Raw genomic sequence first — 24,580 nt, 5'->3', positions numbered from 1 at the left:
GAGTCAGAGAGGACCAATGCATCGCTGCAACAATACCTGCATTGCTACGTGAACTACCAACAAGAGGACTGGTTGGGCAAATTGGGGATAGCTGAGTTTGCATATAACAACACGGTGCATGTGTCTACCCAACAAACACTGTTTCTAGCCTACTGTGGAAGACATCCAGAACCATGGAGCTGTGATAAAGGATGTGAAGCCTTCAAATATTCCATAGTGCCTCCACACAACCTATTTCACTCCTGATACCATGTCTTGTCCTCAACATGAAGTTCTGTGTTCAATGTACTGATTTAGAAGAGATATTTTATTAACAAGCACACATGTACAGTATCCATCAAAGGAACTTAACCTTCGTCAACTGGACAAACTGACAGTCCTGCTCTTAGTAGTCTACTCGTCTTAAAGATACAATAACATAGCACGGAGTGTGTGTTGAAAGGGGGCTACAGAAGCAGGAGAGAGAAGGAGGTGTGGGAATGTGTGTGTAAGGGAGATCTGATGAAAGTAGAGGGGAGGGGGAAAGGGTGTGAGAATAAGAATGGGGATGCAAAGAAAAGTTGTAAAAAAGGAGGGAGTAAGGAGGCATGGGGATAGGGATGAAGATGAAAACAGGGGCATGAAAGGGCCTGAAGAAAAGGAGGAGATGGGGTGAAAAGCAGAGCTGCAGAAGATAAGAGAGAAGTGGCTTCAGAAATGGAGCTGCGAAGGTGAAAAGAGACCTCAGTAGCTGCATGGGATGAGATGGGAAGGGAAGGGGAAATGCTAGGGGGTTCATGTCTCAGGAGTGGCCAAGGGGTCACTGAGTGCAGGAAGCAGGGGTGCAGCCCCTAATATTTTCCCATTTTCTTATGTGTTGCAACGGGGAACAGCACAGAGTTTATAAGGATGGGGATTTGCTGTAGTCCCTATTGTAGCCTTTTTACTGAGTTCTTTGACTCCTTCTGGTAGCTGGAAGCTGAATGCCCTCAGCAGGCTGGTCAGGAAGATGAAGATTTCGATCTTTGCCAGCTGCATTCCCAAACATATGCGAGACCCTGAGGATGGGAAAAGTGAAAGACAACAAGTGAGCAAGAATTTACTTTCCCATGTTCATTGCTTTGTAGTTATAAACATTCTCCGTAATACTTTGGCAAACTAGACATAGATAGGATAGTGAAATCATCAAGGCTGCTGTCAATATTCCCAGCCTGGTCCGTGCTAACCTTTCTTTCTTCTTGTTATACTTATGTTTTGTTTGAAGTTCCCTATCTCATATCAAGGAAGATACACTGAGGAAGGGGATGGAATGAAAATGAAGGGCTAGAAACTGAGGGAAGAGGGTCTAGGTCCCAAGTGGCAGCTGGGAGGGCTCACTTTTCTGTGTATAGAATAAGGGTGAATATTTAATTTTGATAGAGGTAATTTGCTTTTCTTCTTTTCTTTCTTTTCTTCCTTTCCCCATCTTCTTTCTATTTCCCTTTTTAGATTGGCATGATGTTTATTGTGTCTCATATATAAAACTTTCAATAAAGCTTGACTTAAAAAAATGAAAAGAAAACTTTTGTCAACTGTCCAAATCAGCAATGCAGAAAGGGGTTAAGAGCATAAAGTAATTTTCCTGTCAGACTTACCTCACATTGGTAGGAACTAGATTTCTGAATGCTGTATGGAAAAGCACGTGAATCTGACCTTTGGAGAATTTGTAAGTTAGCAGTGATGATGTCTGCTGAATTTCTGCAGGAATAATATTCTTTTGATTTCAGAGTAGGAGAAATAAGGAAGTGTCATGGTTTAATCAGTTCTGAGTGTGCTTTCAAACCAGGCTAAATAGTACCCCATGAAAAGATAGCCTTAGCCTTGCTGCCTGAAAAGAAGTTGAATGGCTTGCAGTATGATGTGAGACGGGGAACAGCAGTATCCTGGTGCTGGCAGTGCTGCCTCTCTCAGGGACAGGGCAGGAGTGGCAAATGTAGGGAGGTCCAGATGGAGGCCACACAAGTGTATGTTCATGTGTGGATCCCAAGCCACCAACCCAGAGATCCCCTTAACTTGCCACTGCCCTGCCCCATTCTGCTAACCAGCGCTGCCACTCCAACCAGAAAGACGCTGCCTCTGCTCCGGCCCACTCTCTCATGTGCTGCTGCTGATTTCATTTCCTGGAAGCAGACCAGTAAGCACATCTACAGATCACAACGTAGCTTGGTCTTCTGCGTTTACCTGCACCAAATGGGAGATATTCTTCTCGAGCCACATATTGTCCATCCTTGTCCAAGAAATGATTTGGGTTGAACTCTGCAGGTGTCTCCCATCGTGTGGGATCAAGAAGAACAGAGCGTAGATCAGGAACAATAATAGTCCCCTGCAAATAAGAAACAAGTGACTTGGAATGCATTCAGATCAAAACATTTCTGGATTGTCCCACACTATTCCAAGACTAATCATTGTGGAGACATGTGTGATATATATATATATATATATATATATATATATATATATATATATGGGGGGGGGGTTGTATTCTTCACCTTAAAATACTTTCTGAATAGGCAGGAACACAAGAGGAATTTCCCTCATCTCTTTTAAAATGAAAGCTCACAACCAGGCTGAGAACTCTGGATACTTCAGGCTCCTCCCCTGCCTCAAATGCCCGACGGAATGGCACTTGCCAATGGTGAAACATGTCTGCAGATGGAGCTCCTGCTCTTGCCCTTCAGATTTTTGACTAGGCAGGAAGTTCCTGTATGCCTGGCAACATCTCTCAATATGCAACCTTCTGCTGCTCTTTGCTCTTGGGCTACAGGAGTGCAGCTATATCACACTGTTATACCTTGGGAATGAGAAAACCACGCAGCTTCAAATCCTTTGTACATCGCCTAGGTAACCCAAAAAAAAGGACATATTTAAAGCGCTGCATTTCATGAATCACAGCATTAGTGTAGGGCAGTTTCTTCTTATCTTGATAGCAGATTGAGTGAGCAGAACCTATGACATCTTCTATTTCCTTGTGCATTTTATCTGAAGAAAATGATGGAAACAGAAGGTTTACTTTGAATACTGCATTTTATTTCAGATGGACATTTAATTCCCTTGATATATTCCATAAATCTCTGTGAATGAGTCCCAGTTTCTTGCATTTTCAGCTCACCTGGTCCTCCAAAGAGCTCAAGTCTGTGTACGTGGTTCTTCCCCACTCTAGATCCCATGTGTGAATTATTTGAAAGTCAAGCTTATCTCACTGGCTGGATTTGCTGAACGGCTGGGATCAAAGTCTATCTGTAATGTGTGTGTGTGTGCGCATGCATGTGCCTGTGTGTGTGTGTGTGTGTCTGTGTATTCTCCATCCCTGACTCTGAATATTTCCTGCTTAGTTTCATTAATCCTCATTTCCTCACCTGATCTTTGGCTAATGTTACGCATGTAAACGTAAAAGTAAAGGACCTCTGGACGGTTAAGTCCAGCCAAAGGGAGGAGATGAAGGAGCCAGTGTTTGTCCACTAATAGTTTTCTGGGTCATGTGTCCAGTAGCACCTTAGAGACCAACTACCGTATTTTTTGCTCTATAAGACTCACTTTTTCCCTCCTAAAAAGTAAGGGGAAATGTGTGTGCGTCTTATGGAGCGAATGCAGGCTGCGCAGCTATCCCAGAAGCCAGAACAGCAAGAAGGATTGCTGCTTTAACTGCGCAGCAATCCCTCTTGCTGTTCTGGCTTCTGAGATTCAGAATTTTTTTTTTCTTGTTTTCCTCCTCCAAAAACTAAGTGCGTCTTGTGGTCTGGTGCGTCTTATAGAGCGAAAAATACGGTAAGTTTGTTCTTGGTATGAGCTTTTGTGTATCTGAAGAAGTGTGCATGCGCACAAAAGCTCATACCAAGAATAAATGTAGTTGGCCAATAAGGTGCTACTGGATAATATATATATATTGCAGCTGCATTGGCTCCCAGCGGAGTACAGGGTCAGATTTAAGGTGCTGGTTTTGACTTTTAAAGCCCTTCACTGCCTAGAACACTTGTACCTACGGGACCGCCTCTCCTGGTATGCCCCACGGAGGACCTTAAAGTCCATATATAGCAACACCCTAGAGGTCCCAGGCCCTAAGGAAGTTAGATTAGCCTCAACCAGAGCCACGGCCTTCTCAGCACTGGCTCCGGCGTGGTGGAATGCTCTGTCTCTTGATACGAGGGCCCTGCGGGATGTGATCTCTTTCTGCAGGGCCTGTAACACAGAATTGTTCCACCTGGCCTTTGGCTCAGAATCAGTTTGATTCCTTCCCCCTCTTTCTTTTTCCTTTCTCCTCCTATGAAGAGATTGCTCCCTAATTGTTTTAATGTTGTATCTTAATCTTTTAAATTGTATTTTAATCAGCTTGTTTTTATTATTGGTTGTTAGCCAATAATGGGGAGGGCGGGGTACAAATAGAAATACACACACACACACACACACACACATATATATATATATAACTTGGGCACCATGATGAGTGCCAGAGTGCATAGAAACGGTGTTTACCTTCCCACTGCAGCAGTACCTATTTATCTACTTGCACTGGCATGTATTCAAACTGCTAGGTTGGCAGAAGCTGGGACAGAGCAATGGGAGCTCATCCTGTCACACGGATTTGAACTGCCAACCTTGTAATCAGCAAGCACAAGGGGCTCACTGCTTTAGACCACAGCGCCACCCGTGTCCCTCATGTAATGGAGCACGGAGAGGCAGGAGACCCTTGGGGTCCTTTCCAACCCTACAATTATAAATGTTCCATAAAAGTGGTGGGGGAGAATGATCTTTCCAGACATGTAAGTCAAAAACCTTTGGCTTATTTCAATAACATTTGGCTTCAAAAACTTACATCATAAACTCACTTTTAACTCTTTCCAGTATGAAAGCTTTAAATAACTATGCTCCACCCTAGTGATCAAGAGAAGTCCTGGCTCTCCTCTCTCACCTTGGACATCTGGATGACTTGCCAGGAGGAGAAGTGCCCATTTCAGAGAACCGGTTGTTGTCTCTGTCCCTGCTACAAAGAGGTCAAAAATGCACTGGGCCAAGTTTTCTTCATCATAGGTGGACTCTGGGTCATTCTTGCTCTGGTGTTGAAAATGGGGGAAGTGACAAGTCATTTACATGTGTTACAATTTGTCCTTCAGCACTTACTTTATTTCCCCCACTTATTACCATACCACCCACACATGCTTCATGAGGGGTGGGGTGTCCTCTTACACTGCCTGAGGTGAAATGAGAAGATGTTGCCACCATCGCCGTACTGCTGCTGCCACCTGCCTTTCTTAGGTTGCACAGCAGTGCCCACAAAGTGGCAACAGCAACTGGGGGCTGGGTGAGATCTTGAAAGATATTGGTGAAATCTTGCCAGAAGCTGCCCCCTTTGCTTCTCCACTAGCAGCTGGCTAGGCAGCACATCCCCAGAGATGCCTCCTGTTGGCATTCCACTGACCAAGGCAGCTCTCACAGCCTGCCACATGGATGGGCCGGCCCTGTGCATGCATTTGCCTTGCCCCAATTTGAACTACCTTTTACCTTTACCTGTTCATGCGTATTCCATGAATCCTAATCACACCAAAAACAGTTAGTAATGAGTAATAAGCAATATGAACATAATTATGTTTGTTAATAAAAACAGTTTCCGCACATAAGGGTCATGTCTTGGTTTTTCACCAAATAATCGTTGCGCACCCCCCTTTTTTGAAAGGAATAATTGGCATAAAAATGTGACAATTATGGTGAAATATGGTATTTCACACTAAACATATTTCACCATTCGTTTGTCATCATGATAAGCATTGTTCAGAGAGTGAAAGATGAATTTCCATTTGTCCTTTCTAGTACATGAAGATAGATGAGACAGGAATTTGAAGTCATACTCTAGTTTAAGAGCATTTTTTTTAGGATTTTCTGTTTTCTCAGTCCCCATTTAATGTCAGATGAACATCAATCCAAAGAAATTTATGTACAGAAGGAATGCTCTATAGGCAAGACCCCTTAGCACACTTAGGTTTCCACTTCTTTCCACTCACATTTTTAACAATACTAATGGATGGGTGACAACTCACTTTAGCAACTAAATTGACTATGAGAAATATTTCGTGGGAATTCGGTGCCATTTTCAACTGAGATTCAGGAAAAAAGATGCTGGTTTCCAGACAAGAGATTAGTATTCACTTATAACAGGAATGTAATGATTCCTTGGATGAGCAGTATTCACCTTCAAAGCTGATACTTACTTTTTCCATCTGAAATAGATAGAAATCAATGAGATCCTGTGGATCATGCAGAGACTGATTCTCCTTATGCTTCTCTATCTCCTCCTTTGCAAATGAAAGCACCATCTCTGTGCAGGACAAGGCCTTCTTGTGGGGCCCTGGGAGATGTTTCATGAGCCATGGGAGCATTTCATAAAGCTAAAGGAAAGATAGCAGAAATGCTGCCATTACCATGAGGAAGTTTGGTCACACCGTTTGTGCTTTGGATTAGCACTTTAAAAACATGATCTGCATTATTCTTCAGGGCTAGCATATTAGTTTGAGTCTCACTAAGAAGAAGGAAGGTGTCTATAGCTTTTCTGGAATCTCCCAATGATTGGATTCTGTGAATTATCCCTAGCTGAAAATGTGAAAGAAAACTATGGCTCAAAATATTTCCCCAGCTCCCAGGCATCATTCCAAAACTGGGCACAATCACAGGACCCCTCCTGGAACAATTTAGTGGCCTTTTATGGTAGGTGGGGGGAATTCAAGTAAGTTCACATTTAAAAGCAAATTTGCCTAATACACAAATGGAAAGACAGCCATCGTTCAAAATGTACACTTCTCCATTTTTTAAATTTTTAGTTGTATTTATTAAATCTTCCAGTTTGCCAGTCAAGTAATTCTGATCTTTCATTACAAAAACTAAACCTTGAAGAAGGATTTTCTTTCTCGTTCCTTGTTTTCTCATTAAAGATCAATTACTTACATTTTCTGAATACATAAGGAGCAAGAAAATAAAAACTGGACTAATATAAAGCAATGTTAAAAACTGAAATATGAAAGCTGGAAGTGAGGAGGCAGAAAAAGGTCCTCCTTTCCTTCCATTCTGCAGTTTTAATCTGAAATTTTAGGCTTAGAACTGTGCCCAGAGCGCAGAAACTGCTCACGGTAATAAAATTCCTTTTTGCAAAATGTGCCTTGAATGCTGATATAAATTTGCCTGTAGTTTCCCAGTCAAGTGATGCTTACAAAAATGGAAATGCAAATGATATACAGTCCTTCAATATACTGCTTTGCAGAAATGTGTATATCGGGCAAAATTGCAAACAAATGTTTGCATTAGGATAAATTAGCAGAAAAATGCTGATGAAGTTTCATGAGTCCTTTTTTTTAAAAGATCCGAAATGTATGTAGAAATGTGGAGAACCGAACTTAAGTTTGGAAAAAGGGTTTAGTTGGGTCATACAGAAGGGAGCTGCTTTCCTTAGCAGTAGGGACAGTGCTTGAGTTGCAGGTCTCTCTTACGTTTAAAAACTTCCAGCCAAAGCTGGCTGCATGAGACTCACCATGGACACCATCATCATTGTCATTGCTAAGTGGCTAGAGAGTAGATACATTTAGTTTTCAATGATGGCAACAAAACTATGTAATTCCTTCTTGAGAAGATTATTTTGTTCACCTCTATCCCCTTTGGTGGGCTCTTGATGACCTGTTCTGAAGGTCATTGTTCCATTTTTATCCCATCTTTCCTCCAAACAGTCTTCTGTAGTGGACAAATTCTTCCTACTCCTTTTTTTAAAAAGTATCAATGGTAATCATGAGAAATTGATAAGGTTGTGAGACAGTAAGTGGCCCTTATCTCAGATCAATTTCAAAATACTGATTTGTGTTATTTAGGGAGACCTCTTTGGCATAGTAGAAATGAAAATGACTACTCACACCATGAAAAAAGCTACATGCAAATTGTAGGCTAAATTCTATGGCTTCTATCAGCTTCTGGAACTGTTCATCTTCAAGAGCAAACCGGTGCCCAAAAGCCACAGCACATATCACGTTGGAGACTGAATTAGTGATGGGCATGGAGGGATCAAGTGGCTGTCCTGCAAAATAAAATTAAACTAATGTTAGTTCAACTGCTCCTGATTATACTGAGAGTGGGATTTTATGGTGGCCAAGAGAAACTGCTGGGATCTCCTTTAGGAACCAAGAAAAACATATCACATTCCTTTCTAAAATGGACAGAGGTAGTACACAAATAAATCTTCATACACCAGCTCAGCACCATCACCCCTCATCACATACCCTTTGAACGTGCAAAAACCTCCACGAGCTGATGAGCCTCCTCTGCTATTTGGTGCTCCATGCCTTTCTTCCCCAACCCCAACTTCCGCATAGTAACTACACCAAACTGTCTCTGTTGCTGCCAGGTGTGACCATTTGATAATACAATACCTATGGAAAATCAAGGAGAAATTATTACTTGCAGAAATCAATGTAAAAAGTTGCCATCTCAGAACAATGTTTACTGAAGTTCATATCCTTGCATGTAAGAGCTGCTTAGAATCTCTAAAGCAAAGAATTACAAGATGATGCAGAAAGGATTCTGGGTACAAATTGGAGGGAATTTACAGGGAAAATCTATCAAGCTTCTGGTAATGCTATTGGGAAAAGAATGGAAGTGGTAGAAATGGAAGTTCTTTTCTTTTTCTCTTGCTAAATTTCCCTACAGGAAATGCCATCGCAAGATATACAACTGGGTGTAAAATAATGAATATACAAATAAATAACTATGAATTATTTTAAAATAAAAGACTACAGTGGAGAGTTTCCTTTTAAAATAAAAATGATGGATTTATTGTTTTTAAACATGGAAGAATGGTTGGAATTTTTTGGGGGGGAGATAAGGTCATCATACAGGATTGGAAGAGTACTATTCGATCCACTTCCATCTGTCTCTTGAAGTCTGCGGTTTCAACTACGGGTGCTGCCACCAGCTGTAACTGTTCCAGTTTCAGAATATGCCTCAGCCCGGTGGCTGAGTCCCCCTCCAGATACTCCAGCTTCCGGGACAGGACGTCCACCCTCTGGTTCTGGTGCCCCGGCATGTATCAGATTCGGAAGTCGAAAAGAGCAAAAAACCTGTGCCAATCTAATTTGCCTCTGGTTAAGATGCCTCACCATTAGCCAGTGTTCTAAGTTCTTGTGGTCCATGTACCTCCACTTGGTGTTGTGCTCCTTTGAGGAAATGTCTCCACACCCCCAGCGCTTCTTTTATGGCGAGCAATTCTCTCTCCCAAATGGTGTAATTCCATTCTGAAGCATTCAACTTTTGGGTGTGGAAGGCACACAGCCTCAAATCTCTGTTACAGTCTTCTTGTAGCAACACAGCTCCTATGGCATTTTCTGACGCGCTCGTCTCCAGAAACTTAAGGGTCATTTCAATATTTAACTAGCGTACGCTTTATCCTAATTTTTAGTTTAAATTCTAGTACTTCTATTTCCAGTGGTTTCTTCGTCCCCCCCCCCCCAATTCCACCTCTTCTACTTCTTCCTCTGCCTCTCTCCCCCCTCTTCCCCTCCTCTCTTCCATGCTCATCTTTCCTCCTCCAAGTTTTTCTTCTTCTTTTCCAAGATCCTTTTCATATCTTCTCAGAAACTTTTCCACTTCTTGTGTGTCTGTCAGTTTAAACCTTTTGTTCTTGTAAAAGAAGAAAATCCCTTCTGGGAATTCCCCGTTTCCCCCGACATTTTGCGTTTGATTTCTCAATAATCAACTTTAATTTCAACTCCCTCCCCTAGGGGCGCACAATCTCTCTTTTATCCTTTCTGTATTTTCAACACTTTTATCTATGTAATCATATATCACTTTCCTTATATTTCTTTATTTTCCTTAATATTGTGTCCCCTTGATTTCAATCCAGACTTTATGACCAAAAGAGAAGAGGAACCTTTCATTAACCTATTCACTGTTATCCAATCCCATTAACCTTGTCAATAACCTTGTGTCATTATAAATTTGGTTGCATTGATATGTTAGTATGTTAGTTTCAAAGACAAAAGAGCAGAGAACAGAAATAAAGGCAAAAAACAAAAATGGTAGTCTCTTTTTATAGTCCAAAAAAGGTTGTTCAGTCTCAGTCAAATTCTGTAATGTTCAGCCACTTGTCGACCTAATCCAATTCACAAAGGATGTTTCCAGGCATTCATTGCCATCTAATGCCCCAGGTCCCAAGTTTTATTAAATCAGTCTTTATAATCCTGGGGGAGATGTATATATTTGAATAAATATTCTGTAAATGATCAGATGACACCCAACTTTCAGGGCCTGAAATTGTTCAATATATAAACTCTTTGTATGCTCTGAATTATTCGAATTCAAATAATTAACCTTTCTTAATTATTAGAGATCAAATGATTGTTCAGTTCGGAATATGAATGCCGTCCTAGCTTGAATACAGGTCCTGCCGATGTTGGTGAGGTCAGGTTGAGTTTTCCTCAAGACTGGGGGTAGGAGAGATAAGTTGTTAATTATGTTATTATAGTAGAAAACAAAGGGAGGAAACAAAGAAAGTGGGGGGGGGGAAGGGGTAAGGTAACCACTGACCACCCAGCACACCGGCAGCCACCCTGTCAGACCTGCTGGAGGTGGCGGCAGGCTAGGCCTTGGAATTCCCAAGCCTATTGGTTTTGGGAGACTTCAACGTCCATGCCAATGCTGCCCCCTCCTCACAGGCTCTGGACCTAATGACTTCCATGGCAACACTAGGGCTCTCCCAGTTTGTTTTGGGCCCCACTCATCAAGCAGGCCACACGCTGGATTTGATCTTTGGTGCTGGCATAGATGTGATCATACTCCCCCCTGTGGAAGTGACATGATCTGATCACTGCACTCTGAAAGCCAAGATTGACTTCTAGCTCCTCCGCTGCTCAGGTGGCGAGCCTATTTGGGCTCGCCCACGAAGGCTGATGGGTCCTGATAGATTCCGTCAGGCCTTGCAGGACTCTCCTCTTCCTGATGACTCATTACATGACTTTGTCGAGGACTGGAATAACCGGTTCTTGGCGGCCATCAATAAGATCGTGCCCAAGCGCCCTCTGCAACCCCGCTGAAACCGGGCCCCTTGGTTTACCTAGGAGCTCCGGAAAATGAAGCGGGACCTCAGACGGCTAGAGCGAGTATGGCGATGGACTCATGATGGAGCTTCAAGAACATCTTATAGGATGCTTATGAAAGCCTATGAGATGGCTATGAAAGCTGCTAAGAAATCTTACTTTGCAGCTTCCATTGCATCCGCTAGCTCTCGCCCGGCACAACTTTTAAAAATAATTAGGTCAATAACGTCCTTAGGAGGACAACCAAATTTAAGTATAAATTCGACTCACAGCTGTGAGGCGTTCGTGAGCTTTTTTGCAGAGAAAGTCCTGTTGCTCCGCCATGACCTCCCTGCCAATTTAGATACAGTGACAGAACTGGAGGCCCCTCGACTGTCTTCGGGTCCAGTGTTGGATCATTTCAATCGCATACTCCCTGCTGATGTGGATAGATTCCTCTGAGCTGGTAGGCCCACCACTTGCCTCCTTGATCCATGCCCGTCTTGGCTGATTAGGGTGTGCCCAGATGGTGCACGGATCCCCCTGGTTGAAATTATCAATTTGTCCCTTGGCACGGGGACATTCCCAGGGGAGCTGAAGGAAGCAGTGGTGTGGCCGCTCTTAAAGAAAACTTCACTAGATCCTTTAGATTTATCCAATTACTGCCCAGTTTCAAATCTTCTATATCTGAGTAAGGTAATTGAGAGAGCGGTTGCTGAACAGCTTGGTAGGTTTCTGGAGGAAACATCAGCTTTAGATCTATTTCAGTCCGGGATCCGTCCTGGTTTCGGGACCGAGACGGCTCTGGTCACCCTAACAGATTATCTCCGTAGACAACTGGATCGAGGCGGGTCGGGACTGCTGATTCTCTTAGATTTGTCAGCAGCTTTCAACATGGTTGATCATGATCTTCTGGACCACCGCCTCGCCGACGTGGGGATACAGGGCATAGCTGTGCTCTTTTATCTCTGGTCAGGGACAGAGGGTGGCACCAGGGAGGGAGATGTTGTCACGCCACTTCTTGGTGTGGAGTGCCAAAGGGCGCAATCCTCTCCCCAATGCTTTTAAACATCTTTATGCGCCCCCTTGCCCAGATTGTCCAGAGCTTTGGGCTGGGTTGTCCCGAATATGCTGATGACACTCAGCGCTATCTCTGATGGATGGCCACACCGACTCGGCCCCGGACACACTGACCAGATGCTTGGAAGCTGTGGCTGGATGGTTTCGTGGGAGCCGTGTGAGACTAAATCCTTGGGGATACAGGGCATAGCCCGTAAACGGCTGTGCTCTTTTATCTCTGGTCAGGGACAGAGGGTGGCGCCAGGGAGGGAGATGTTCTCACGCCACTCCTTGGTGTGTGGAGTGCCGCAGGGCACAATCCTCTCCCCAATGCTTTTTAACATCTTTATGCGGCCCCTTGCCCAGATTGTCCGGAGCTTTGGGCTGGGTTGTCACCAATATGCTGATGACACTCAGCGCTATCTGCTGATGGATGGCCACACTGACTCAGCCCCGGACACACTGACCAGATGCTTGGACCTTCATACCTACGGAACCACCTCTCCCGGTATGCCCCACGGAGAACCTCAAGGTCCATAAATAGCAACATCCTAGTGGTCCTGGGCCCTAAGGAAGTCAGATTAGCCTCAACCAGAGCCAGGGCCTTTTCAACACTGGCTCTGGCCTGGTGGAACACTCTGTCTCATGAGACCAGGGCCCTGCAGGATCTGATTTCTTTTTGCAGGGCCTGTAAGACAGAGTTGTTCCTCCTGGCTTTTGGCTTGGAATTAACTTGATTCCCTCCCCCTCTTTCTTTCCCCCTTTTTCCTTCTGTGATGGAACTCCTACTTGGGGACTTCCCTGGCTTTTTTCTGGCCCACATAGGACCAGTCTGGATTTTTCCCCCCAACCAGATTTGACATTTTCATCCCCAAAAAGTTTTTGAATTTCTGCTGAAACAAGGCTGCACTTTAATGTTGTATTTTAATCTTGTTTTTTAAGTTGTCTTTCAATCAGTTATTTTATATCTGGTGTTGGCTGGGGAGGGTGGGGTATAAATAAAATTTATTATTATTATTATTATTATTATTATTATTATTATTATTATTATGCGGCTCATGCCCACCATTAGAATGGCAATTGTTATGAACTTAGGGGGAGCCTGGTGGTCCCCTCAATTATTTTAGGGGGGCACTGGAAGGACCTCAGCCCCTAGTTGTTCACTCCTAGGTAACCCATTTCCTGTTGAGTGCAACAATAATAGAGAACCTTTGCTCTGGGACAGCCCTTTAAACGTTTTCTCTTGGGAAAATACCAGGAGAAATTCTTATTCTTCACTACTTACCTTTTCCTTTTGCCATAGTCCTAAGGAAAGGAGTCTGTGGTCGCTCGTCTAATTCTTCAGAGTGGTCAGTGAGCGCTTCTTTCACTGCTTGGAATCCAGACAGTACTACAATGGGTAGATGTATTGTCCATAGGGTGAAAATATTTCCATGTTGCTTTGCCCACTACCATTTGGGTCAAAAGGAGGAGTTATGTGGTCAGTCAATTTTTTAATATAATAATATTTTATTATTTTTTCCATTTAGAAAGTTATATTTGTTATACAACAATATATTCCAATTCAACAAAACAAGTGACTTCCCACTCACCCTGCATCATTGTTTATAACTTGAATTACATACAATTGCATTTTAAAGTTCCATCGTATCTAATTTCATCCTCTCCAACATGTTTCTTAATATATTCTGCTGTTTTCTTACACTTCAAACCACGCTGTGGTCTTTACATACGGGAAATAACTTTTTATATAGGCTGCAAATGTTTTCCAATCTTCTTTAAAAGATTCTAGATCAGTATCTTTTATCAATTTTTGCCATCTCTGCATATTCCAAGATTTTCATAAGCCATTCTTCCTTTGAGGGTGTTCTCTCCTCCTTCCTCAGTTTAACAGTATACAATAAATATTTTTGATCAGTAGTTTTTAATGCATATTTTCAACTTTTATATGATTTTGTGCTTTTCAGTATTAATAATAATATTCTTTGTATTATCCCTATTATTTGTATATCTTACCGTTTCTTACAAAGGAGGCTTATGGCATTTACCATTTACCATTTGATGCTATTGTTTAAGCTGAAATATCACAGTTGTTGAGGGAAATAGATAAAGCAATTGCTGAAATCAGACTGAATTATAACTAAGATGTAAGTACCTTAATGAGAGTATCTTCATGAAGCTTCAATCCAAAGTTCCACAAGACTACAATGAGAGGAACCTTAGGAGGGCCTGGAGAGTAATGCCTGTTTGACCAGAGCAGTTTCTTGATGTTCAGAATCAGAAGAACCACCAGCAGACCAATCAAAAGTGCCCATATCTCCATCTTTCTCTTGCTGTCTCTTTCTCCTTAATTCTTTCTAGGTTGCCTGGTCAGGTTAAACACTCTTTCTCTAAAGGCTTTTTGCTTTCCTCAGAGACATCAGCAGTACTCTCTGTTTATATATGTTCAGTTATTTAAAACAAATAAGCAACAAGGGGTGTGATACCATGTGCTAATAGCCTTGGAATGTGATTGCAAGTCATGTAATGCAACTGAACACTATAATCATTCTTATATGGGTCACGCAAATGAGAGGGTGTTTGATGAATTGTAATTAGGATTCAAGCTATCTTAAGACCGATTTTATGACACAAATATTTGAGAAAGAATTTTGTACCAAATATTCATAAAATAAAAAATGAATAGGGGGCCGCCAGGGGCGCATTGGAAGATGGCCGACAATACCATCTCTCCAGCTCACACGGGACAATTAAGAGCATGATATGGGAGCATGCAGCCTCCCTTGTTTACCCCAGGGAATGGGGAAACACTGCCTTGCCTGCTGTTGCCATAAATCACCCCCGAGTTCATAAGAAGGGGGTGAAGGCACTAGGCACATAGCCCCTGCGTGGATTGGCTCTCCCGGACGCTGTCTCTGATTGCACGAACTGGTTGCAGGAGTTCGATATAAACAATTAGGAGAAGCAAATGCACATATTTCAAGTGAAGAACGGGAGTTAAGACTGCTAATTGAAGTGACCTCTGTGAAGTAGAGCGACGGGTTGGATTTAACAGGAATATATCAAGAAGAAAACATCAAAGGGTCGCTATGTCAGAACGGAAAAACTCACACAGGATTATAAAATATTTGTTTCAACTCGCTTGCGGAGACTATCAGAGGTCACAAAGAGAAAGGAAAAATATATGAAAACAACAAAAAGAAGAAAGGATTGGATAGAATTGTGAACATCATTTGGACAGAATTGTGGACATTAAAGCAGTAGCAACAAGATGATTGGATCGCTTTCAGAACTTGAAATATGGGTACCCCCAACAAAAATTTAAAATTTGGCTTTTTAATTCAGAATTAATGTGATGTGATTTCATTGGTCTGTTAATAAAAATTATTTTCAAAAAAAAAAAAATGAATAAGAGAAAAGACCCACTGGATCACACCGAAATCCTCTCTTGCGCAAAAAGAGGGATTACCTCTTTCCCCCCTTGAATAGTGCATAGACCTGGAGGAGGAATTTGAAAGAGTGATAGTCTTTCCTGCTTCCTCTTTATGATCTATATGTACTGGATCCAACTTTTACCCAGACTCTTAGGAAAAGCCAAGTGTGCATGTGTACATTCTCTCTCCCTCCCTCCCTCCCCCCTCTCTCAGGGGGCTCATCTGGGAGAGTGAGGACTCACGCAAATGTATGGTGCCTGCTTGTAAGTGAAAGAGTAACACCCCTGAATAATTTAACTCCTTATAAAAATTCATGATTTACACCAAGATTCTGAATATTCTTTATTTGTCAAGGCTTCTGTCTCAAAATAGAAGAAAATGTTTGCTGATATTGAAGGAATGGGTTTCTGTGCAGTCAGTTTGAAACGGGACCTAAAATCCACTTTTTTCCTTTTCCAAGGGAGCATTTCTAATATGCTTTAACTTGAGTTCTTGAGCCAAAACCCAGCTGTATAAACTAGTGCTCAAAGCTCTCTCCCTTATCAGTCCATGAAGGCTGGTAATGACGGATGGCCTTGACCACTCCAAAGTGGAACAGGGATGACACTCTGGGCCTTATCTTACATCCTGACCACAAAGACCACAAAGACGCACAGACCTAGTCCGGGAACAGTGCCAGAATGTGTTCTTGAAGTTGGTGACCTCTTGCTCCAAGATAAGAGTATAAGAACAGGAATACCCTTTTATGGTCAGAAGTACAAGAAGGAATACTCTTTTATGGTCAGATGTACAGGAAGGAATACCCTTTTATGGTTAAGAGTGCTGGAGGAGGAACATCTGTGATGTCAACCTGCGTGTACAAGCTGACATGCTTGGATTCCTGGGGAAGGGGGAGAAGGTGCCTGGAGGATATATATACTACATGAAATCTCTCATTTCTTTGGACATGCTGTGGACTGACCACGCAAGTGCCTTCTGCTATCCGGAGAGCAGAATAAAAGAACTCTTTCTCTGAACCAACCCTCGGTGTCATTTGACTTTCTTCCTCCTGTCCGGGAGCAACACAGAGCCCACCAATCGGTAAAGTCTAATAAGGCTACAATATTAAAATAGTTTAGGGAAACAATAGGTAAGAAGTGTAGGTGCCAACTTCTTTTGGACCCCCTAATAAAATATTTTGGGGGACCTTCCCCACCCACGTTCAGTATACACCTTTAGGCGCCAGGCAAAAATGTTCCTTTTCAACCTGGCCATCTTATAGCCTTTTGAAAAATGCTGGATCTTTTTTTGGGGGGGAGGGGTATTGGGTTGTTGGTTTTGTTTTCATTAAATGCATTTGATATTTTATGTGAACTGCCCTGAGACCTTTGGGTATAGGGCCAAGCTCCAAGTGAACATACATAGTATAAGAACAGCATAGATAAGACCATAAAAAAGGAATGAAACTCCACTGAATTGCCCTTCTCTGCTCCTCCCTCTTCATCCCTCTTCTGGTCCTAGGAGACACTGGGAGAGGGGAGCTTGTTGCAGCAGGAGGGGGAGACACCCTGGCTCCTTCACTAGCCTGACTCAACTCTGCCTCTTGGCCTATCTCCTACTTCTGCCTCTGCTTCTGGACTTTTCACTGCCACACACTGTCCCTATCTGATCATCAATTCCCGGGCTCTCAGTCTTCATCCCTTGGAAATTCCCCAGGTCGTACCTCCCACCATTCCTTGGTGTTCAGCCAGTGCATGCCATCATGCCTCAAAACCCTCAATGATCCCTGGCATATGGACTTGTGGCCATAACATATGTGCTTGACTCATGGTTCATTAGGTTCCAATGAGAAACCAATCTCTGTTTCTCATTGGAACCTAATGAACCTAATGAACCTAATGAACCTAATGAACCTAATGAACTAATGACGACTATGGTTACTATTTCATTGTGGGGCGGGACATCCGCGTTTGAAAGATATTTTGATTATTATTATTGCACCTCCTCCATTTTGGCCTTGCATATTATAGATCAGATTCTACTGTAATTTGCCATGTTGATTTGGTAGTGTGGGCCAGCTACAGGCCTTCTGGAATGGCACAGGTCTTCTTAATCCTTGTAAATCTGGTTCTTGGGATGGGTTGTGGGTGGAAAGTGCCTCTGACTCCAAATTAGAGTACTAGCAGTGGAGAAGGACAAGGACAGTGCTTCTTAGGAACTGATTTAGAGCAGAAATATTAGTACTGTAATCATTCTGTGAAAACAATGTATGATCCGAACTGCCTACATGCTGTACTGAACCCAGTGGGTGTCTACATTTGGTTCTAGGTCATGCCATTCACCTGGGTCGCAGTGAATTCTAGAATTGTAGAGTTGGAAGGGACCTTGAGGGTCATCTAGTCCAACCCCCTGTAATGCAGGAATCTCAGCTAAAGCATCTATGACAGACGGCCATCCAACTTCTGCTTACATACCTCCAAGGAAGGAGAGTCCACAATCTCCCGAGGGAGACCATTCCACTGTCAAACAGCTCTTACTATCAGTAAGTTTTTCCATATGTTTATTTCTGAAAGAGTGTTCTCCATAAATGAGAGCACGTGTTGCGGTTGGGGGATACAAGCCACCCTGGTGTGACTGTGCAGTTTTGGAAAACCCTAGCCTTTAAGTGGTTAACTGGGTTTCTGGGCAGTTTCGTATGTTGCCAAAATTGGAAGGAGGGGTCAGAGGCTTTAAATACAGGACGCACAGGCTCGGCGTCCTCTCGGCCTTTTTGCACCGGATCAAGGAGCATTCTGCGTCTGGAGACGGTTGTATATTAGGCCTGATAGTTTTAATCCTCATCTCACAGCTGCCCCCCTTTTTTCCTTGCCTTTCTTCTACCCCTTTCTCCTATTTCCTTCTTCTCTTTACCTGCTTCCCTTTACTTTGCCTGTTTAGCCTATCTGTTTCTCTTACCCAGTAGTTTTAATTTATAGCGTTCCCTAAAGTAGCCTTAATAATAAACTGGGCTGTGGGTGGGGACCCCCTCCCCAGCACTGGAAAGGCTTTGCCTTCCCGGCCTGTTTTGGCTGGGCCTCACCAGGATCGGAGGCCTTGCCGGCTACTAGAGACGGGAGGGGAGAGCACCCCCTCCCATCTTGCCTCACGAACCCCCTGTGTTTGTTAATTAATTTGCGGCGCCGTAGCTGCGATATACAGTGCCTTACCTGGAACTCCCTGTGAGCTGTGGGTTCCCTTGCTGGGCTTCGGCTCCGACGGAGGGCCGCTATCGTGTTTTCCTCCTTCCCGGTGCATTTTTTAAAGGCAATCGGCCATCTAGCGGGGTTTCGTGGGTGCCCGTCTCCTTGTCTGGACACTTGAGCCTTGCTGAGTGTTGGCTCTGCCTGCGGGAGTGCGTAGCGGCCCTGCCGGCGCGGCTGCAGCGTTCCGCGGCATAAAAAATCTGCTGCGTAATCCTGGTGGGCCCTCCATTTTGAATTGCACGCTGCATGGCCGGGAGTGTTCCTGCCTGCATTCTATATTGCTTGTTGGCCCTCTAGTGGCCGTTTGTTGCCATTGTGCCTAGCTACGCTTGAGCTCCCCTAGTGGCTCAGGGCAGTACAGACCCCCCCACCTTTTCTTCCCCCTTCCTTTTTTGGCTGACCCTGCTCTGGCCCTGCTGGCTGGTCTGAGTACTACATCTTCTATGGTAATACAGTTGGCAATTCTTTATTTAGCAGTTGGCCAGTGAGTCAGTGTAATAGAGAGATAGTCACTGGTTTGGGCGAATTTACCCAGGCCTTTGCCTTAAGCATTTAACCTGTCTCTGAGTAGTTCCACTGGGTATTTGTTTATTATTTGATTCCTTTAAAGGCGCTGCTAGACAGCAGAGGAATTTGCTGGGCGCATAAGTGCATGGTCAGTGGTGGCTAATTTGATTGAAGTTTGATAGTCATTCATTGTTAGTGTCCCGGAGGAGTTTTGTCTATTATTGCTTCTATTCCCCAATTAGCAGGTATGGCTTCACGGAAGGCCACAGCCCGTCCGGTTCCAGCCGCCGCCTCAAAGCGGCCCATTAAGGGCCCATCCCAAGCACTCCGATCACCCACCTCAAGCCAATCTGTGGGGCGGGTGCAATCTCTGGTGGCAAGTATGGCCGGTGATCCAGCTGCTCTATCTCGATTCGCAGCTGAAATGGATGGTTTCCTTCAACATTGTTCCACCCAACCACCTGCGTCTGGAAGGCCGCCTCCCCCACCAATGGTATCCTCCCCGGTTTCTCCGTCTTCTAGCGAGGATGGGAGAGATGGGTCATCATCGGGGGGTTTGATCACGGACCCCCAGTTGGCCCAGTCACCTGATTTGCCAGCTGTCCGGAGGCAGTCACAGAGGTCTGGGCGTGCCATAAGGAGGGCCCCTAGGAAAAGTGGCCCTTCGGTAGCTTCCTCTCGCCGGCGCCCGCCCGCTCCGCCTCCAGCGGAGGTGGCTTCAAGTTCTGGTCTCTCACGTGTTGTTTCTCCGCAGGCTGTTTCAGTTCCATCCTTGCTGGACCCTGATTCGGAGTCTTCTATTGAAGACAGTCTCCCTGTCCCTGCCAGGAAGTCCTTGGGAGGGAAGCGCCGTCGCAGGAAGGCGTCATGGAAGCGGGCCAAGCGGAAGAAGGACGACACATCTTCTTCCTGTTTTGGTACGTCATCTTCCAGTTCCGGTGATGAGGGTAGTTCTATGGAACTTTACTGGGCTTTTGGCGAGTCGGCTTCGGGGCTCCCGCGGTGGGCTTGGCAGTGAAGGGCCAACTCACACCGGGCAAAATATGGGGCAGTCCAGGAGTGTAGGGATGGCGTGCTGGTTCCTGACGTAAAACTTTCAACCAATTCAGCCAGGGATATCATACCGGGTTCGCATTTGTCAACCAAGTTGAGGTCCAGAATTTTGAGGAGCAGGAGAAGGGAAGTGCCTCTTCCAAAAAACGCCTAGGCGCGTTCACAGTGGACAGGACATTCGAGCAGTGGCTCGATTGTTTTCAGGTCTTCGCTGGTGTGGTTTCTGCAGCCTATCCACGGAGATCTCTCCATCTGTTTGTGTATCTTTCTATTGTTCGCTCCACTTTTACGAAAGCTGGAGAAAAAGCAGCGATAAAATACGATCAGAATTTCAGGCGCCGCGCTGCAAGGATCCCTTCGGCCCGTTGGGATCGCAAAGATCTCGATGTATGGACCACCTACGTGGCCCCACTCATCGACAAAAAGGTACCAGATCTGCAGAAGTCTAGGACGCCAGCTTTTAGATCGGGCCGTCGCTTGCTATGCTGGGACTTTAATAAGGGATCCTGCCAGCGTCCAATGTGTAGATTTGCTCACATGTGCGACAAATGCCATGGAATGCATTCAGCTTCCTCTTGCTTTGGTGGTTGGCGGCCCTTTCGTGGGGGGAGAGGGGGTTCTCAGCAATCCCCCAAGCCAGACCCCCTTGCATCAACATCAGGAGCAGGGAAATGGTGTGTTGACCTCCTTAGCGTATACCCCAGTACGCTTGACGGCCCTCCAAGTTTGGCTGCGGTCTTATCCCAATAGGGCTGCTGCAAATTATTTAAGTAATGGTTTTTCTGTTGGTTTTCGGATCCCGGTAGCCATGCCTCCCATGGCACGGAACCCTACCAATCAAAAATCAGTTCGGGAGCTGCCGGAAATTGCCCGGAGAAAGATTGCCAAGGAGGTAGCCATGCATCGTATGGCTGGTCCTTTTAATGCCCCTCCATTTCATAATTTGCACGTTTCCCCACTGGGTATTGTGCCAAAGAAAGCCCCGGGTGAATTTCGTTTGATTCATAATTTATCACATCCAAGGGGCACCTCAGTCAATGATGTTATTCCTCCGGAGCTTTGCTCGGTACAATACGCATCTCTTGATCAAGCGATCAAGATGATTAGGAAGTTCGGCCGCGCCGCTTTGATGGCAAAATGCGATATTGAATCGGCATTTCGCTTATTGCCAATCCACCCGGAGGATTTTTGGCTGCTAGGTTTCCAGTTTGAGGGCAAATATTTTGACAAAGCCATGCCTATGGGTTGTTCAGTGGCGTGTGCTGCTTTTGAGTCCTTTAGCACATTCCTGGAGTGGGCCCTCAAGCAAAGAACTGGGCTGGGCGGAGTCACGCACTATCTGGATGATTTTCTATTGGCCTCGGCTCACAATACCGGCAATTGCGCGGTGTTGCTGCAGCCTTTGCTAACCTAACGCGAGAATTGGGGGTTCCGCTCACAGCAGAAAAAACGGAGGGTCCTTCGACCCAGCTTACCTATTTGGGCATCCTTTTGGATACGGTTTCCCAGACTTCCAGCTTGCCAAAGGATAAGCTGGATGCCCTGAAGAAAGTCATAGAGGAACTACTTCCTTTGAAGAAGGTGTCCCTGAGACAACTGCAGTCGCTGCTTGGACACCTGAATTTTGCTTGCAGGGTGGTGGCCCCGGGGCGCCCATTCTGTTCCCGCTTGGCTCGCCTCACGGTAGGGCTGAGGGCCCCACATCATCGGGTTCGCCTCTCCAGCGAGATGAAGGCCGATCTTGGCATTTGGCTTGAATTCCTGGAGGAATTCAACGGTGTGTCTTTGTGGCAAGACACGTTGAATTTACAAAATGACTTTCAGGTGCAGTTGGATGCTGCTGGTTCCCTGGGCTTTGGTTTGTATTGGAAAGGCAGATGGTGCGCCATGCGTTGGCCGCCCGCCTGGCTGGGAGGAGCCATTACGCGGGACCTAACTTTTCTTGAGTTTTTTCCCATTGCAGTGGCTGTGCACTTGTGGGTCGACGAGTTCAGGGACCGTCGTGTTTGCTTCTGGACCGATAACCAGGCGGTGGTGTCTGTGCTGGCCAAGCTGTCGTCACGCTCTCCTAGGGTGTCTGCTCTCCTGAGGGCCTTTGTATTGCATTGTTTACGTTATAACATAGTGTTTTCTGCACGTTTCATTCCTGGGGTGTCTAACGAAATTGCTGATGCTCTGTCCCGTTTTCAGATGGAGCGGTTCAGACTCCTGGTTCCAGAAGCTCGGGAACGTCCGGAATGTTTCCCGGATCATCTCTGGAACCTTGGCAGCAATTAGTTTTTCAGGGAGTAGCTGCATCTATTTCCCCTTCTACCCTCAGGTCGTACACAAGAGCCTGGACTGATTTTTTGGCCTTTATCCATCAGTCTGCCAATGAGGAGAGGATGGCTTCACCCTCCACTTCTCAGGTGCTATGATATTTAGCGCACCTGTTTCAGTTGGACGTGCGGCTAAGACTATTAGAATTCAAGCTGCGGCCATAGCATTTTTCTGTAAGTCATACTTTGACAAGGATCCTTGCGCAAAGTTTGTCGTGTGCAAGGCCCTGGAGGGCTGGGGCAGGCTTTGTCCATCCAGGCCGGCAACCCGGCGCCCAGTCTCATTTGATTTGCTGTGCAGAATGCACAAAAAGTTGCGGATCGTATGCTGGTCCGGGTATGAGGTTCGCCTCTTTTCGGCAGCCTTTTCTATCGCCTTCTTTGGCGCTTTAAGAGTGGGTGAGCTTGTGTTGGAATTTCACAAGGACGGCTGTTCCAGGGGCCTTTTGCTCCAGGATGTACAGTTATCTCGGGCAGAGCTGAAGCTCATAATTAGGAACTCCAAAACGGATCAGAAGGGCAGGGGAGCCCTCATTCGTCTCCCGGCCACGGGGGAGGCTGGCCATTGCCCAGTGAAGGATGTTAGGAGGTTCCTGGCCGTTCGCTCCCCAGGGGATGGTCCTCTGTTGAGGCATGAAGATGGGTTGCCCCTGTCCCGTCACCAATTTGCAGTGGTGATGAGGAAGGCTATCATGGCTTGTGGCGATTTGGCTTATGGATACGCCCCCCATTCTTTCAGGATTGGGGTGGCCACGACTGCAGCGCATTGGGGCCTGTCTGCTGACGGGATTAAAGATTTGTGTCGCTGGAAGTCAAACGCGTTCAAAGGTTACGTTCGCTAACATTTGTTTGGCATCTCCTTTTTTATTGTCTATCTCAGGTTTAGCGGCGGTCCGCATCTGGATGGTGGGGCACAGCATCGTATATTGGGCTGGCATTGGTGCCCGGCAGTCTGGATTGGGGCCGGGTCTTGGTTTTCCCCCACATGTGCAAGTGTCCTGGCTGACCAGAAGGGGAATGCGCTGGCCAGAGTTGTTGCCACTGATTCGGAGGCAGCTGTTTTTGGAAGGTCCGCCTTCGGCTATCGTGGTGCAGCTGGGCGAGAACGACCTGGTTGCCATGGACTGTTTTTCTTTACGCAATTTTGGGCGATTTGGAGGTGCTGCGAGCTCTGGTGCCGTCAGCAAAGATTTTTTGGTCAAAGCTTTTGCAACGACGTTGGAGAGGCAGTCGTTGCCCAGCTGCCACTGAGAGGGCCAGAAAACGTATCAATGCTGCTGTGTCCAAAAAGAGTTTTGAGTTGGGTGGTGATGTGATTTCACATCCGGAGATTCTTTTTCAGGCTCCATCCTTTTTCAGAGATGATGGTGTGCACCTTTCGGCCTCAGGGAATGAGGCTTGGCTAGGTGCGGTGGTGGCCAAGCTGAAGGTTTGGCTGTGTTTGTGAGTGGTTTGGCGGTGAGCTTAGGGCTCCATGGCGGTTAGGCATTGGTTAAATTGGTTGGTGGAGGGGTAAGTGCCTACCCCTCCAATGGTGGTGAGAAAAAGCGAATTCCGTTAAAGGAATCCAGGGGCTTGCCATTCTTTCGTCCTTGTCCCTGGTATCGGACTTGGGCCGTGCAAGCCCCACCGGAACATGAGGGTGAGAGGTGTGGGACTGATGCCCAGCTTCATTTCTCACCCAATACTTGTTTCCCACGCTGACTTCCGCTGGAATCCGGAAGTCAGCTCTGTCCATGGGCGAGGACAGATAGTCATAACCAATGCCTAAGCAACCACTCACATTTTTTGTATTTTGAATAAAGTTGTGGCCAAAATTATGCCAAAAACCTTAAACAAAAATTGACGTGTGATGTGTGACTTTTTTGTTGGGGGTGGCATTGTGGGACTCAACACGCAATCTTCTTTTTTGTAACATGAAGCCATTGATTTGA

At 45.3% G+C, this 24,580-nt stretch overlaps 1 protein-coding gene across 1 annotated transcript; it reads right to left on the bottom strand.

The window, feature by feature from the left end:
- Window positions 1-289: 289 nt before the first annotated feature.
- Window positions 290-14,501, bottom strand: LOC310678378 (cytochrome P450 2J2-like). The gene is made up of 9 exons (XM_083442290.1): window positions 14,269-14,501; window positions 13,399-13,561; window positions 8,265-8,414; window positions 7,902-8,062; window positions 6,219-6,395; window positions 4,925-5,066; window positions 2,810-2,997; window positions 2,200-2,341; window positions 290-1,037 (listed from the first exon to the last, which is right to left on the bottom strand). Exons 1-9 carry the CDS (start codon window positions 14,434-14,436, stop codon window positions 850-852), a joined length of 1,479 nt encoding a protein of 492 aa, XP_083298416.1. The 5' UTR covers window positions 14,437-14,501; the 3' UTR covers window positions 290-849.
- Window positions 14,502-24,580: the final 10,079 nt, after the last annotated feature.

Source organism: Podarcis tiliguerta (assembly GCF_965153285.1).
Source record: "Podarcis tiliguerta genome assembly, chromosome: 5".
In the NCBI taxonomy this organism is placed as follows: domain Eukaryota; kingdom Metazoa; phylum Chordata; class Lepidosauria; order Squamata; family Lacertidae; genus Podarcis; species Podarcis tiliguerta.
The sequence above is the reverse complement of the archived record's forward strand: the minus strand, read 5'-3'. Positions and strand labels throughout refer to the sequence as shown.

What these genes read in the sequence shown, in the direction of transcription:
- LOC310678378 (XM_083442290.1), bottom strand. Translation starts at nt 14,436, where the DNA reads ATGGAGATATGGGCACTTTTGATTGGTCTGCTGGTGGTTCTTCTGATT. An exon ending in ATCTATTTCAGATGGAAAAA is followed by an intron (nt 5,067 to 6,218) that starts GTAAGTATCAGC and finishes TTTCAACACCAG; the next exon opens with AGCAAGAATGACCCAGAGTC. An exon ending in GTGGTTTTCTCATTCCCAAG is followed by an intron (nt 2,342 to 2,809) that starts GTATAACAGTGT and finishes TCTTATTTGCAG; the next exon opens with GGGACTATTATTGTTCCTGA.